This window comes from Apiospora phragmitis (assembly GCF_038363925.1).
Source record: "Apiospora phragmitis strain CBS 135458 chromosome Unknown utg000007l:1.0-2108841.0:1.0-2111359.0, whole genome shotgun sequence".
In the NCBI taxonomy this organism is placed as follows: domain Eukaryota; kingdom Fungi; phylum Ascomycota; class Sordariomycetes; order Amphisphaeriales; family Apiosporaceae; genus Apiospora; species Apiospora phragmitis.
In genome coordinates this window covers 2075494-2090136 of record NW_027117405.1, presented here as the reverse complement: position 1 = coordinate 2090136, position 14643 = coordinate 2075494, and the positions used below count along the sequence as shown (strand labels likewise).

The following is a 14643-nucleotide window of genomic DNA, read 5'->3' as shown; positions in this document are numbered from 1 at the left end:
TGTCACATTCGACCGTTTGCACACCTGCCCCCAAGGCGCGAGACGAAGTAGGTTGTATATGACCTGATTTCGTCGCCCCGAGGAAATCAAATTGAAGGTTGTTTTTGCCCAAATGACTCCCCTTTCGCCAAAGAAATGGCCCAAACTTTGCGCATGAGGCAGATCGGCCTCGGCATCGCGACATTTGTCGTTGCCATTATTTTCATACTTTGGTCACCTCGAAGGCGCGAATACCAGCCGTACTCGCCTTCAATCTCGACTCCCGTTCCTGCTTCGTCTGGACGATCATTCGGTCCCGACTACCACGGGCAATCGAGCCCTGCCGACATCAATCGAGTCACGAACAGCACATTGGGGTTCTCCAAGATCTTTGTCATAGGACTTCCCGAGCGAACCGACAAACGCGATGCCATGACCCTAACGAGCTCTCTCACGGGATTCAACTTGGAGTTTATTGATGGGGTAAAGGGCGAAGCCGTACCGGATAAGGCTATACCCTTTGGAAAGAATAGAGACAACCTACCAAACACCTACCTAGGCAGCTGGAGGAGCCATATGAATGCAGTGAGAAGGCAAGTACTCTCGCCTCAATTCAATGGATTGCCCAAAAATGATGCTGGGCAGTGGAGAATCCCACCGTCATTGCTGTGCATTTACTTGGAATTGCCCGCATACTGACATGTGTGACAGAATCGTCGAGGAGGATTTGGAGAGTGCCCTGATAATGGAAGATGACATGGACTGGTAAGTGCCATTCTCGGCGCGTGTACAGCTTGTACAATATGTACTCTTTCCTGACTTTGCCATCCAGGGATGTGAGGCTTCAATCGCAACTAGAGACTGTGGCCAAGGGTACCCGTGCGCTTTCCGGTTCGGGCTCGACACCAAATTCGCCATATGGAGACGGCTGGGATCTGCTCTGGCTGGGTCACTGTGGTGAGATCTTCCCAGAACAGTTGCCTGAAAACGAAGGGGAGCCTCTTTACTCCAAGTTTTTCATTAATAACGACAAGACGGTACCTCCGCTCGACAAGATCACAGGTCTGGTTGACTTCAAGAGCCACCCCGAGTTCACTCGATGGGTTCACGTAACCGGGGCTCCCATTTGCAGTTTCGCCTACGCTCTTACACGAAGAGGCGCCCAGAAGGTGCTGTTCGATCTCTCGGTAGATCGGCTGGACGCCAACTTTGATAACGCCTTAGGAACCTTCTGCCGCAATGGGGGCTCAAGGAAAGGGGATCCCACGGGGCTACACGCAAAGTGCTTGACGGTTACACCCCCTGTCTTCTTCCACCACCGTCCAAAAGGTCTAATCGGTTCTGAGAGCGATATTGTGGACCATGGCGACGAAAGCCAGAACATACGCGAGAAAGGCACGTCGGAGAACATCATGTGGAGTGCGCGAAACAACATCAGGAACATGTTGATGAATACCAAGATGGAAAGTCAGTTTTAGCATTGATAGAAGAAATACCTACCTTACCTCGAGACACTAGACGTTGATATAAATGTTGAAGGATTCCAAGGTTCGGAGAAAGTATCCGGAGCCTTGGCAAGGAGGCTCCAAACTCCACCTACCTTCGTGGTGTCGGTCAATGTGAATGAAGTCTCAGGTCTACGATGAGCCCACTGCCCACGGTCCGAAATACCTAGGTATGTAGCTTATCATCAACACGAACTGGCTGGGAGTGCCCCACCTGAACGCTGACAGCTGAACTGTGCTTCTGCTACCTTAAGTACTTAGGTATGCTGCAACCGCAGTTCACTGAAGTACATGTCGGTAGATTTCCAGGGGGCGCGACGAGAAATTCTGCCACCAAAGCCCGCTAAATTTTATAGCGGGCGTATGGAATGCGCATCGCCATATCGATCCTATCATTCATTGCATTCAAGCAGTTTTCGAGTCCCAAACCCTCCTCAGTGTCGCAAAGTCCTACGCGAATCAAGAAAATACACCTGTGGTCGACATTAAAGATACTGCACACAATGGACATCACCAACATCCTGCCGCAATTGGAGCGTCTGGATGGAGACATCGACAACCTCGAGGAGGTCTTGCAGCCCATACTGAAAGCCGTGGCGGATCTCCCCTCCAAACTGCCTCTGCTAGAAAAGGCGAAGCTCTATGTCCTAGCGACCTATGCATTGGAGTCCATGTTATTCTGTAGGTCTCGCTTACCCCTGCACCGCTTTGCAGCGAATGGCTACGCACGGCATCTTTTGCTAACCGCCTTGCGCAACAACCAACAGCTGCCCTCCGACTCAACGCCGTCGACGCCAAGAACCACCCGGTCTTCAAGGAGCTCACGCGGGTGCGGCAGTACTTCGACAAGATCAAGAACATCGAGACGCCGCCCGAGAAGCCCGAGCAGACCCTCAACAAGGGCGCCGCCATCAGCTTCATCCGGTCCGGCCTCGCCGAGAACAAGGACAAGGACGTCAACGCCAAGCTCTCCGAGATGATCGCCCGCGAGCGCGCTAAGGCCGCGATCAAGGCGGCCGCGCAGCAGAAGGCGCAGGCGCAGCAGCAGGCCGGGACGAAGCGCAAGGTCGAGGATCAGGAGTCCGAGACTTCCGCGAGCGGCTCGGAAGAGGAGGAAGGCGGCGACGACGACTCGGAGGAGGTAGGAGGAGCTGCGGTGGTTGCCGCGCCTGAACCCCCCAAGAAGAAGTCGAGAAAGGAGAAGAAGGAGAAGCGGGAAGGCAAGGTAGAAAAGAAGGAGAAAAAGGAGAAGGACAAGAAGAAGAAATCCAAAAAGGATAAGAAGGCTTAATACGGGATCCTGACCAGTCTCTTCGTGCTCCTGTTTTCTTTTTATTCATGGTATCCGTACATGACCATTTCGGTCAGAAGAGGGATATGGCGTTGTGGTTACTTAGCGTTTTGGTGGCATTGCATTGGCGGAGTTTGGGCGTTCTTGCTGATACCAGGCTGGAAAAGAGTCTTTTATCCTAGAGATTAGATATATATCTCTAGGGTGATCATGAGATGGGCATTGAGTTAATGCTATATCTTTGGTTCTCTTGCTTGCCAATTTCTAGAACCTGTGTTGTATTAAAATGGTTTTTGATACGAGAGTAGAGCATGAGCATGCACACAGGGGAATTGCCCAGCGCAGCCATATTGAAAGCTACGGGTGAAAGTTACAACCGAATATTCATCTGTTTATCCTCTTATTTTGATGGCATCAAAACGATTCGATGATAAAACGACTACTTTGATGGTAACATCATCGCCTGGTTCCCATTTCTTCACCTCTTCCATGACATACCGACTAGGGTCATCTACACTTGCGTTCGACAGAGCCTCCATAGTCTTGTTGACAACCCACTCGTTAGTCACGCCCTTTATGGCCCATACTCCATCGGATGCCATGACCATGAAAACATCGTTGGGGGATCGTCGATGTGAGACAATCTCGGGAGTGGCCGTCAAGTAGGGAGGAGACTCCAAAAGAGGATAGTAAGGCGACATTGTTTCATGATAAGATAGATGGTCTTTCTTATATAGCCGGGCGTTGCCAAATACGTATTGGGTGATATCAGTGGACTGGTATTTATAGAACGAGTCACCAAAAGCTGCGAGCCACATTGGTTAGAGTAAGTACTAAGGCATGTATTCAGTAGGGGGCGGGGTGGGAGCGGCCTTACAACGTGTGAGGGGCATCATGCCAAAGAGACGACCTCCTGCAAAAGGTTCATTCTTGTCATTTGGGTGCTCCCGTCTTACCCGAGCACATTCGCCTGGGTTGTGTCCGTCTTGGTCTATCGACAGCGGTATGGCCCCAAGCTCCTGCGTGTGCGCATCTCTACGGGCAAGGACTGTTTGAAACCCGGGCTATCAGTATTTGTTGAATCGTTGTCTCCGATTTTCTTACAGGTTCATGAAGAAAAAGGGTGAACGAGTGAGGCACGAGGGCCACGTTTGAGAATTACCTGCTCTGCAATCGCCCACATTGGCAACATGGATGTCAGTCCGATCGATGTAAGCAACCAGGGCAGTACTTCCTGACTTCGCTCTAAGTGCAGTTTCTAACTGGGTTTGGTCTTGGAGCATCTGTTCGATTACAGCCTTCTTGGCAGTATCGTTGCGTCGCCGCGTAAAGGGTAGGTTGTAGCGGATGCCGGACAATACAGGTGTAAAGATGGTTTCCACCGGTTCGACAATGCTGCGATCGACCTGTTCGAATGAACTGGCCAGAATGTTCGGTATCGATAGGGATACCGCCGCTGCGTGTTGTATGTTTTCTTGGATGGCTCCGGGAAGGGCGCGAGAGATATGCTCGGATGTCCATGGTCCGCCATGGCCATCGTATACGCCCACTATTCGGAAAAGGGCGCCATGAACAAAAAAGGTATCATCGGAGTCACGATCCTCATTCTTCTCGTTAGGACGTTTAGAGGAATAAACCAAAACAGCCTGGTCATTGTTATCCAAATGGTCTGCGGAAGATGGCAACATGGCTTCTAAGTCTGAGATTTGTAATACTCAAATGGATTGGCATTTGAATAAAAGCCAAATTGGCATCAGTGTTGATTCCTGGGGTTCACGTCGGATCAGACATGGAAATGGTTAGAACTAGACAAATAGCGGTGTTTAGCTCAACAGGTTGGGGTGTCAACAGTGCTTCCAGTTTAGCTAATGACTTTTCACAAAGGTACCCTAGATTTGAAGTCATGTTGTCAATTTTATATGCATGTTTCTTCTATATAAATAGATCATGACATGCATTTATAATTTCATAATTGGCAGGAGTAACCTTTGTGTAGAGCCGTTCCTATATACATCTAAACTAGATGCTCTTTGATTTCTGCGCGGTACTTATTGCTCCCTTGCCAGAATCTCTTTTTGGTGGCTCCTGGCTGCATTGAGGATTCGCTAGCCCCTTTTCCTGCCCCTCGAATCCCCCTTTCATCACTTTGATAGGATCAAGAAATTGAACCTGCTTCACGATAAGCTGAACCGTGAGGAGTACAAGGTGACATACTCCTCAATCTGATTGCTAGTCATAGCACCTCGGGGCCACAAGGGCTGTATTAGGTGGAGGGGTTTTCTCTCGCCGGTTGCGTACTACTTTCTTCTTCTGGTGTGTGGAAGGGATTAGGAGGAAACTGATCGCCCAGTGCCGGCCCCGGCTCCGGTGACGGTATGTACAGATACCGTTTCAGGAACTCCAGGATGGCCTCGGTGGTCTCCGAGGGCGCGCTCGCTCAGCGGTCGCTCAGCGGTCGCTCAGCGGCGCCGCCATCTTCCTGAGAAAGTACATGACCTGCGAAGGGTTTCGCCCCCACGGCGTGTGTTAGCTGGGGGGAGCAATACCAATCATGTGGATTTCCTGTTTCAGACGAAGGTTGTGATGGGGTCTGAATAGATAAGAGGACATACACAGCCTACACCCCATATATTGTTGAACGGGCCAACCGATATATTTTCCTTGGGTGGAATGTATTTATAGCGAGCTTGTTCCTATGTCCATGTCAGCTCTGAGTTTCTTTGCCAAGAAATCTCAAGGAGTGACAAACGGGTGCGATTATCTCGGGTTTGCCTCTCCCCTTCCACCATGTAAACCTACTCAGGCAGTAAGTACATTGAGTCAGTGCCACAAGGTTGTCTTGCTGATCCGTAAGTCGTCTGAAGAAAGATGTGTTGCTCACTTGTCCCGGGCTTTATGATACATATGTATATTTTCGGTCATACCGAAGTCACCAAGCTATATAGTCAAACGTACGAAGATTAGTGATACCACTTCCCCTGAGCATTGAGTAAACCCAAGAAACGAAACAGCCATCATTAACTAGTGGAACCCCACATACCTTGAGCCGCACTCCAAATGGATGCATATGGGCAGCGTCCGTCTCGTCTGCTACTTCTAGGTAGACTGTGTTGCGGGTGGAGTTGGCTGGTGAGTATGGGCGGCATAACACACTTCTCATTATGGAGGTAAAGCTTACTATTCATCGGATGAATATCAAAATGTAGAGTATTGAATCCCGTGGTCGATCCCCACCCATCTGTCTCGAATAGCGGGGTAGTTGTTCCACCATGTCTGGCAGCGGTAGCCTCATCACTCCCTTTTCATACCGTTCGTAGGCTGTCTCGATAGGTTCATATGGAGGATCGGGGTTGTTCTTGTCGTTTGGCGGGTTCGGAGGGTCAACCATGCCGATACATGATCGGGTGACTGCAGCAAAGGTCAGCCGTGGTGTAAATATTTGAGATCGGAGTATAAAACTAATTCGAGGGAGAAAAAAAAGGGAGGAGGGGGCGTCCTCAGGGGTTTCCATGAGAACATCCCCGTCAAGTTACGTACGACACAATAAGAAGCTCCAAAGTAATCGACTGGGGATTGTCTTGTCTTGAGGTATTTTTTCATAGACAGAGCTCGACAAGGTGCTGCCTTGGAGATACTCGAGGACAAGTGTTGGGGGATTGTCCAGCTTCTTCCTCTCCTCAGCTTCTTCCTCTCCTCAGCTTCTTCCTCTCCTCGGGCGATACATACACGGGCACTTCCTGTACGATATGCATCGCTCTGCTAAGAGTCTAGAAATAAAAAGTTTAGCTACAAAAGCTCGCATTCAAACTATATAGATAGGTCCAAAGGTGGTAAGTCTGTTTGATGCAAGAGGAAAAAGGGCAGATAGTTACCCGAAGCCATTTTCGCTCCTTCCTGATGCTCAAATTCATATCACGGTGGAGAGCTCTTTTCATCACGACGTGGTTCGCCAGTTTGCCGTCGGTGTCCGCCTCCCCGTACAGAATGGCGATGCCGTATCCCCCAATGCCCAACGTGGTGATCGGCGCATGCCGCCGTGATTTCCAAAACACCTGCTTCAGAGAGTCATACCGCTTGCGAGCTGAATTCAACCTCCCAGTCGGGTCCGTTCGCCATGTTTCTTCTTCCGTCATGTCCTCGGGTTTCAGCTCAAGGGGGTCTTTCGCTTTCGGCGGATTCTTGTCCTTCCCGGGATCCGTATCTCGGGAATTCTTGTCCTTTTCAGTATCATGATCCTCCCCGAGATCCTTCCCCTTTCCCTTGTCCATATTGTCGGTTGGGAACTCCGCCAAGCGTCTGTTCGGGATGCTCTTAGTTGAAGCTGTATGCACTGTTGAGTCAGGGGTTCTTGAGAATGGGGCAATATCTATTTCCTGGTGCCTTGCGAAACTGATGGAAGTGTCGTAGTCCGTTTTTCGGGCGTTGTTAGTGCAAAAAGCCCTGACGGGTAACCTGGGCAAATACGTTTTCTGGTTGCGGGTGGCTGACAAAGAGCTGTATGGCGTTGTCCTTTGTTGGCCCCCTTTTTCTGACACGGCCAGGTCTTCTTCCTCAATAATCGGCAATTAGACCCGCTTACCCCCGAATTTGGTTTCAATACGCTATAGAATATCATCTCACTGTCAAGTGCTCTCACTGACTGTATAGTCGATTAGTAACTGCCTGACCGCAAGGGAATGAGAACAGCAAATTCGCACACAGCACTACTTTCAAACCGGCTGAGCTCCAGTGCAAGGCAAATTCATCACATTAGACATTATATTGTGTCTTGCCGGCTATTATACTTTCTATTTCAAGATTTCGTTTTCACCCGAAGAAGTGAATCTCTCCGGGAGGCCGACCGTTGCCGCAGATGTGACTCGGTACTGCGGCTCGTCTTTGTCCAGTCCGCCGGGGGCATGTCACCGGGCAACTCGGCCACGAACGACGTTTCCGGCAGCTCGGAAACCTGCTCGCGCGTCTCGAGCTCCATCCACGGATGCGAGTCCGGGTCCAGTTCGTTGACCGTCGTGGCGTCCATCTCGTTCACGGTCCCCGAGTCCAGCTCCGTCGTGCTGCTGCTGAAGCCGACCGTGCGGGGCGTCATGGGCGACACCAGGGCCGTACTCGGGACGCCGTCGCGTAGGAAGCCGCTCTTGCCCTCGCTCTCGACGGGGGACGACACACCCTGGGATCTGTCGTCCTCCGTGGGCTTGGCGTACTTTCGCTTGTAGCGCCGCCGCCAGATGAAGAAGGCGAGGAAGCCTAGGGCCAGTGATATAAGAGGCACAGCGACGCCCACGGCAATTATGGCCCCCGTTGGTATGCCTGGGGGACCATCGTTCCCTGCCCCGGACCCGCCCCGGCCGCACCTGTCTCTTCCACATTGCCCAGTGTCGTATCGCTTCCTGCTTTGGCCGCGCTTTCTCCCCCTGTAGCATCACCCGTCGGTCCGGTATATTTAGATCCAGGCACTGTGGGATCCGTCTCCAGATTACTCAGATCAGAGCTCTGCCAGCGAACCTGGATAGCAAAGGCCAGAGCGTCCGTTATCGTTGTTATATATGTATTGCTCTGGTAGTTGTAGCCCAGAAATGTCGTCTTGCCCGAGGTGGCGATACATTCGCTGTAGGTCTTACTTTTATCGGCCCCCGTATAACAAGTGTAGCCAGCAGGGCAGCAGATGCGTGCCGTTTCGCCCGCCAGCAGCGTTCCGCCAAAGAAAGGCGTCCCATTGATTTTAACGGCCCGCGACGTCGGAAAGGCGCAGCCCTCGGTGTAGCCCATGGGGCAGATACCTGGCGAGTAAAAGCCGTATCCGTAGGCATGATATCTGGCGAAATCCGGCGGCATGCATATCGAGGAGGAGAGCGCGGGTGTGGCCGTGGCGCTCCATCGGACCGAATCACAGAAGTCAGGTGTCGTGAAGACGGTTGTGAGTGGTCCTGCTTGGCGTAGCATGGTGAACGTTGGGTGGTCCGACGTGGCGGTGGCCATGGTGAAATGTGGTATGGACGAAACTGGGAAAGCCGAGATGGCCTCGGACCAGCAAACTCCAACTGTCCTGCTATCCGGCTATGAGGTTCGAAAGTCGTCCAGCAACCGATTGTGTCGAAGAGGTTGGCACCGAGAGATCAGGCGTCGTCGAAAATGGGAAGCAATGCAGACGGAATGCGATGCTGTGCACAGATGCACAGAAAGCAGGAGTGTGTCGAGCAGCGAGGTTGAATGTTTCTCGACTCATTTCTCGTGGCCAGAAGCGAGCCCAACTTCCCGAGAGACTAGCAATTGAGAGATTGGCAGGCCAGTTGGCGAGTCGCGCTGGTTCTGGTGGAGACGATGGCCTCTCCTGAACTAGGGGGCTCTCCGTCGGGATGCTGTCATATCAAAACCGTGGTATTGGACAGTTCGCTGGGATTGCTCAACCCCTCGGATATCATGTTCAGATCTGTATTTCAGGCCGAGGCAGGCCTGGCTCTGGCCGCCATCCCCCGCCCTCCCCCAGACCGTCTATATTTCCCATGCGTCTTTAGTAGTCCCTGATCTCTCTCGATACTCCATCTCTCCCCATGTTGTTTGCTGTAGAATCCGGGAAGACGGCCCCAAGAATTCATTAAATAAAGTTCTCAGTTCCCACAGTTGAGTATACGCTAGTGCTTTATCGGGCGAGCTTCGGATGATCGTCACGAGCTTTCGTCATCTATTGGTCGCTTGAGCGCGGTGGAGTTTCTATGAGACCTCAGTTGTCAGTGGAAATGGCCCAATACTGATACCTGTGCATCGCTCAATGTTCATTTTCCTGTCTGCTTCAGGTGCTAATCTAGGGCCCGGCACTTGGGGCGAACCGCTAGGTAGTCTGCCAAGCCCGGAATCATAAGTCGACTACACCTCTGCTTGCTGCCACTGTACTGTCGGTCACCCCGAAGCGAGAAGCGACCATATCCGCACGCCGGAGCCTAGAGGACCCGAATGAGCGACCGAGGCATTCCGTCTCAAGCGCATTGAACAGGAGCCCACAACATAACCTATGAAATACTTTAAAATCTTGTAAAATCTAGGTACATACTACTGGCTGCAACTGTTTCAGATTTCGAGAATGAAACCATAGCAATATTAAGCTCTCCAAAAGATATCGTGCACTGCTGTAGCGCTTTTAATACTTCAAGCGGGTTTTGGTGTGTTTCATGTTGTAGAGCGCGAGCCGTGTGGTCTTACCTTTAGTAGCACAGTTGACTCGGTTAGCGACACTCCGCGGCTCCGAAGCTCCGGCGGCACCGTAGTTATATAACCAATTGCCGCCATCTATTCCGTCGCCATCTAGCCTAATGAAATCCTACCATCACCAGGTTTCCCGGCACCGACTGGCTCTATCACGGAAAAAAGCCGAGCGGGACCAATGACTTATTACTCAATTCACTATTCGCTTTGTATGCCGTTTCAAATCAATGCTAGGCAATCTCGAAATAGCCCCAAAGAATAACCATCCTACATATCCGATAGGCGCCAACAGTCACGATCCTCCATGAATGTCTTCGTCCGGCCCACTGACCGACTACACCTCCGCTTCCGCTGGCAGCTGGTGCCAGTGCCAATTGGCTCGATACATGGATGATGGGAGGCAGATGGGACGTTGGAGCATATTCCTAGCTTGGCTCTTAAATTTTGTAAAACATGAGGCACAATGAATAAGTCAACCGGACGTTTCTTCTTTTCTAGCAAAGATGGTCGAACCTGCAAATATAGGGGGATATTGCGACTCTCAGCAGTCAGCAATGTAGCACTACAACATAAACTCATTCCTTCCAGATAGCATGCCCACTCCGTTCTAGGACAGGACGGATTCGTCTTCCGTACTTCTCAGGGTATTGTTATGCTTTTGTTGATCCCGTAGTTCGCCAGACGCCGTAAAAATGTACCATAACGTGAAATGAGCTGCCCATGTCTAGTGAAAAGGAGTTGCAGTGGCTTCTCCGTTGCAGCATACCTCTCCTTGAACTCCCTTCTTGCCAGCCACCGTATCAGAGGCATCAAGGTATCCTTCATATCGAGAACACCTCTCTTCTTCTGATCTATGTGTGATGCGTCCACCACCAATCTTTCAAGATTTGCCAGAGATAATGACCCTAAGCTAGGTTTAGATCCAATCAATCCGGAGCAACATTTTGATGCAACTTACCATTCTCGACGAGATCGTTCAGTCTAGCAGGCGTTCCAACGGCCATACCTGTCCGATGCTCTTTGAGGTTCTTGCTAGCTTCATCAAGCTTGATATGCTTTGCGAACTATCAGGGGGTTAGCTCAGCCAGCCACTCACTCCCTGGGAAGAGAAAACTTACCAATTTCGCGACCATGTTGCCCTTCGAACTGAACTTCCTTACGGATCTGAACGCGCCTTTTTTCAGTCATACTAGCCACTTTTTGGGTTTGATTAAAGAACACGTACCTGACAACATCTGCGGATCTCAACCCGGCACCGGAGACAATAATGGTATGAGGCGATCCCTTCAGCTTGGGGGCCTTCTTGAGTTTCTCGGGTTCTTTGGTGAACTTCTCGAGGAACTCTGGCAATTTCTCGAGGTTTCGAGGCTCTTGCCACGATGTGGTATCCTCTATTGAGATGGCTGGTTTTGGTTAGTTGCAGCTCGACAGAATTCTGGGATTGGACACAAACGTGAAATGTAAAGGTCCGCAAGCTCAACCGGGCTCAAATCAGATCCGAATCTGCTGGTCTTTTGAGCCAGATAGTCTGCTAGGAGTTGGGGGTCCATGGCTGCAATCGCCTGGTTCACGCCGGCTTCCGTATCCAGCAAGCTCTCATCTTGCTGGAACCCAGCCTTGCGCTTCTTCCGTGAGCCACCCTCGTCGGTTCGAGCTCTCTTCTTGGACTTTGCCTTGGAGGCCATAGCCTCTGATTTGGCAACCTCGTTATTAGACATGTTTGCTGCCGGTGATGGGAGGTGCAAGGAGGGATATTGACACGCCAGGTCTTGAATGAATTATTGGCTGGGCGTAGATACGAGCAGAGACCTGCGAAAAATTGCTATAGGCGTGCATTGATGCAAAAGTTTTTGAGTTTTGATTTATCGGGGAGATGCATTTAACGTCGCTGTCAGGTCCTAGCTGTGGCCCACCTTTTGCCCCTCCAAATTTTTGAGTTCCGATGCTCGAAGCGAAAGCAACCCCACGTTGGCTGAAGGAGTCACACATCGAAAGTTGGTCGTGAGACGACATATTGGTTTCCTCGTATAAAAACGTATAAAATCACGTTTGGCCTCACTCGATTCCTTCACTTAGCAGTCGGTCTGCAATCTTTCTGCGAACACCGTCAATTTCGTTCACTAGTTGATCGCCATGTCCGAAGCCCCTCCTATCGACCCGACCCAAGCCTCGGGTTCTGCCCCTCCACCAGAAGAGGGTGCAGGTGAAGGTGCCGCCGCCCCGTCCAAGAAGGGCGCCAAAAAGGCCGAAGCCAAGGCAAAGAAGGAAGCTGAGAAGGCAAAGCGAGCTGCCGAGCGAGCTGCGGCTGAAGCTCAAGCGAAGGCTGCTGCTGGTGGAGGCGAAGACCTGGCCAAGGATAACTATGGCAACATCCAGCCCTCTACCAAAGTCGATGCCGAGCGAGTCAATCTGAAGAAGCTCGGCGAGGAGCATTTGGACAAAACCATCAAGCTGCGAGCATGGATCCAGAACTCTAGAATGCAGGGAGCCAAGATGGCTTTTGTCGAATTGCGAGAAGAGCGCAACTGGGCTATTCAGGGTGTCATGTCCGTCAATCCCGAAGGCAAGCCTGTGAGCAAGCAGATGGTCAAGTGGGCAGGTACCCTGAACCTGGAGAGCTTCGTTTTGGTCGAGGCTACTGTTAAGAAGCCTCTTGAACCTGTCAAGAGCTGCCGCGTTAGCAACTACGAGCTTCACCTTACCAAGTGCTACCTTATCGCTACTGGCCCCGAGGTTTTGGGAATGACCCTGAATGCTGCCAACAAGGCCATCTCCAGCTTTGACGACGAGGACCCTGCACAGGACGCTCCCACCGAAGCCGTCAAGGACCTCAGTCTTACCGAGGCTGCCGGTGCACCGTCCGCTACACTGGTAACGCATTTGAACAACCCAGTCATGCACAAGGTGAGTCCATGTATTTCAATCCGATCATTATATCAGCTATTAACTCCATTAAAGCGTGCACCTCTTCAACAAGCCATTGCCGACATACGCATGACCGTCCGCAAACTGTTCGCACAGTACCTGGAGGAGAGAGACTTCGTTCAGTTCGAGGCTCCGTGCCTCATTGGGGCTGCTTCCGAGGGTGGTGCCAATGTTTTCCAGTTGCCTTATTTCGATACTTCAGCATGCCTAGCCCAGTCCCCGCAGTTCTACAAGCAATTTGAAATTGCTGGTGGCCGTAAACGTGTGTTCTGTATTGGACCAGTCTTCAGAGCGGAAAACTCCAACACACCTAGACACATGACCGAGGTATGTCATATCCTTGCTAATTAATCAACTATATAGCTAATAGCCCTGCAGTTTACTGGTCTTGATATGGAAATGGAGATCGAGGAGAGCTATGTTGAAGTCCGCGACATGATTGAGGGATGTCTGCTTTATATCTTCCGAGGTCTGAAGGAGAAGCACGCGGAGGATATTGCACTCATCCGTGCTATCTATCCGTCCGAGGAATTCCTGCTGCCCGAGGCAGGCAAGGAGGTCCGACTGACCTTTGCCGAAGGCCAGAAGCTGCTGCGCGAAGAGGGACCGGAGGAGTTCCGTAATGTCAGTGACGATGAGGACATGAGCACCCCGCAAGAGAAAGCACTGGGCGCTTTGGTTCGTAAGAAGTATAACACCGACTTCTACGTACTCGATAAGTTCCCCGAGGGTGCCCGACCTTTCTACACGATTGAGGACCCCGAAAACCCCAAGGTCACCAATGCCTATGACTTCATGATGCGTGGCCAGGAGATCCTGTCTGGTGGCCAGCGTATCCACACCCCCGAGCTGCTGGAGGCAAGGCTGCGAAAGAAGGGAATTGACCCTGCAAGCCCTGGCATCAAAGAGTACGTTGATGTCTTCAGGTCAGCAGGTGTCCCGCCTCACGGTGGTGGTGGTATTGGTTTGGACCGTGTTGTGGCTTGGTACCTTAACTTGCCAAGTGTACATTTGGCTTGCTTCTACCCTAGAACCCCGAAGAGGTTGCTGCCATAGAGAGCCATGTCCGAGGCAGAAATCCTGCGCGGATTGAGGCTCCATGATAAACGACAAGGCGATATAAGAAAGAAAAAAAGAACCAATAGTGAAGGTCAATTCCCGATGTTCCTAACTGCCCAGCTTAGACAAGAACCAGAACTGTTAGACCTGCATTTGATTTGAATCGTGAACTATCATGTCATCAGGCAAGAGAGTGCAGGGTTAGTATGCACTGTCGCTGTCAGCACATCACGAAAAGAGGCGCAGCAGGGAAGTAACAGCGAATCAGCTCTTGCACGAAAACCAGCGACTCTGACTGGCCACTGCTGCTGACCAAAAAAGCATATGCGATGAGTTTTCCGCCGTTTCTTCTCTTATCCCCCGTCATTATAGCACACCTTTCGCCCAACATACGTAGACTCAATTGCTCCCATAACCGTTGACCCTTATACCTTCCGATTATTCTCTCCCCAGGATATTTGCGTATCCACCGGTAAGTTTACGCCTTTTTCTTTATTCTCCCCTTCAGTGCTGTCTCTCTGTCTTGTGGGCAGCAGTATATACTTTGGGGCTTGAGGATTGGGGGCTATTTCAGGCTGTGTGGTCTCCGGCTTGGGCAGCAGCAAGCTTACTGGAGGGCACCTTTAGAGAGAGAGAGAGAGAGCAGCAGCCCATGTCCTCAAGTTCCAGGAACCACCATACCGAACC

At 51.2% G+C, this 14643-nt stretch overlaps 7 protein-coding genes across 7 annotated transcripts; 3 read left to right on the top strand and 4 right to left on the bottom strand.

Moving 5' to 3' along the window:
- Positions 1-135: 135 nt before the first annotated feature.
- On the top strand, positions 136-1457 carry PG994_007591 (uncharacterized protein; the record flags this gene model as incomplete). Its single annotated transcript, XM_066859000.1, has 3 exons — positions 136-638; positions 691-744; positions 812-1457. 3 exons carry the CDS (start codon positions 136-138, stop codon positions 1455-1457), a joined length of 1203 nt encoding a protein of 400 aa, XP_066715942.1.
- Positions 1458-1987: 530 nt separating this feature from the next.
- PG994_007590 (uncharacterized protein) lies at positions 1988-2775 on the top strand (the record flags this gene model as incomplete). The annotated part of the gene is made up of 2 exons (XM_066858999.1): positions 1988-2165; positions 2252-2775. 2 exons carry the CDS (start codon positions 1988-1990, stop codon positions 2773-2775), a joined length of 702 nt encoding a protein of 233 aa, XP_066715941.1.
- Positions 2776-3167: 392 nt separating this feature from the next.
- On the bottom strand, positions 3168-4463 carry PG994_007589 (protein phosphatase; the record flags this gene model as incomplete). The annotated part of the gene is made up of 3 exons (XM_066858998.1): positions 3168-3580; positions 3653-3688; positions 3938-4463. 3 exons carry the CDS (start codon positions 4461-4463, stop codon positions 3168-3170), a joined length of 975 nt encoding a protein of 324 aa, XP_066715940.1.
- Positions 4464-6452: 1989 nt separating this feature from the next.
- Positions 6453-7043, bottom strand: PG994_007588 (uncharacterized protein; the record flags this gene model as incomplete). Its single annotated transcript, XM_066858997.1, has 2 exons — positions 6453-6542; positions 6648-7043. 2 exons carry the CDS (start codon positions 7041-7043, stop codon positions 6453-6455), a joined length of 486 nt encoding a protein of 161 aa, XP_066715939.1.
- A 524-nt stretch (positions 7044-7567) lies between these two features.
- Positions 7568-8751, bottom strand: PG994_007587 (uncharacterized protein; the record flags this gene model as incomplete). The annotated part of the gene is made up of 2 exons (XM_066858996.1): positions 7568-8019; positions 8127-8751. 2 exons carry the CDS (start codon positions 8749-8751, stop codon positions 7568-7570), a joined length of 1077 nt encoding a protein of 358 aa, XP_066715938.1.
- A 1871-nt stretch (positions 8752-10622) lies between these two features.
- PG994_007586 (Protein cms1) lies at positions 10623-11690 on the bottom strand (the record flags this gene model as incomplete). Its single annotated transcript, XM_066858995.1, has 6 exons — positions 10623-10686; positions 10739-10877; positions 10931-11036; positions 11091-11136; positions 11198-11375; positions 11426-11690. The coding sequence occupies 6 exons, from the start codon at positions 11688-11690 to the stop codon at positions 10623-10625; spliced, it is 798 nt and encodes a 265-aa protein (XP_066715937.1).
- A 415-nt stretch (positions 11691-12105) lies between these two features.
- Positions 12106-13953, top strand: PG994_007585 (uncharacterized protein; the record flags this gene model as incomplete). Its single annotated transcript, XM_066858994.1, has 3 exons — positions 12106-12876; positions 12931-13224; positions 13276-13953. The coding sequence occupies 3 exons, from the start codon at positions 12106-12108 to the stop codon at positions 13951-13953; spliced, it is 1743 nt and encodes a 580-aa protein (XP_066715936.1).
- Between the last annotated feature and the right edge of the window lie 690 nt (positions 13954-14643).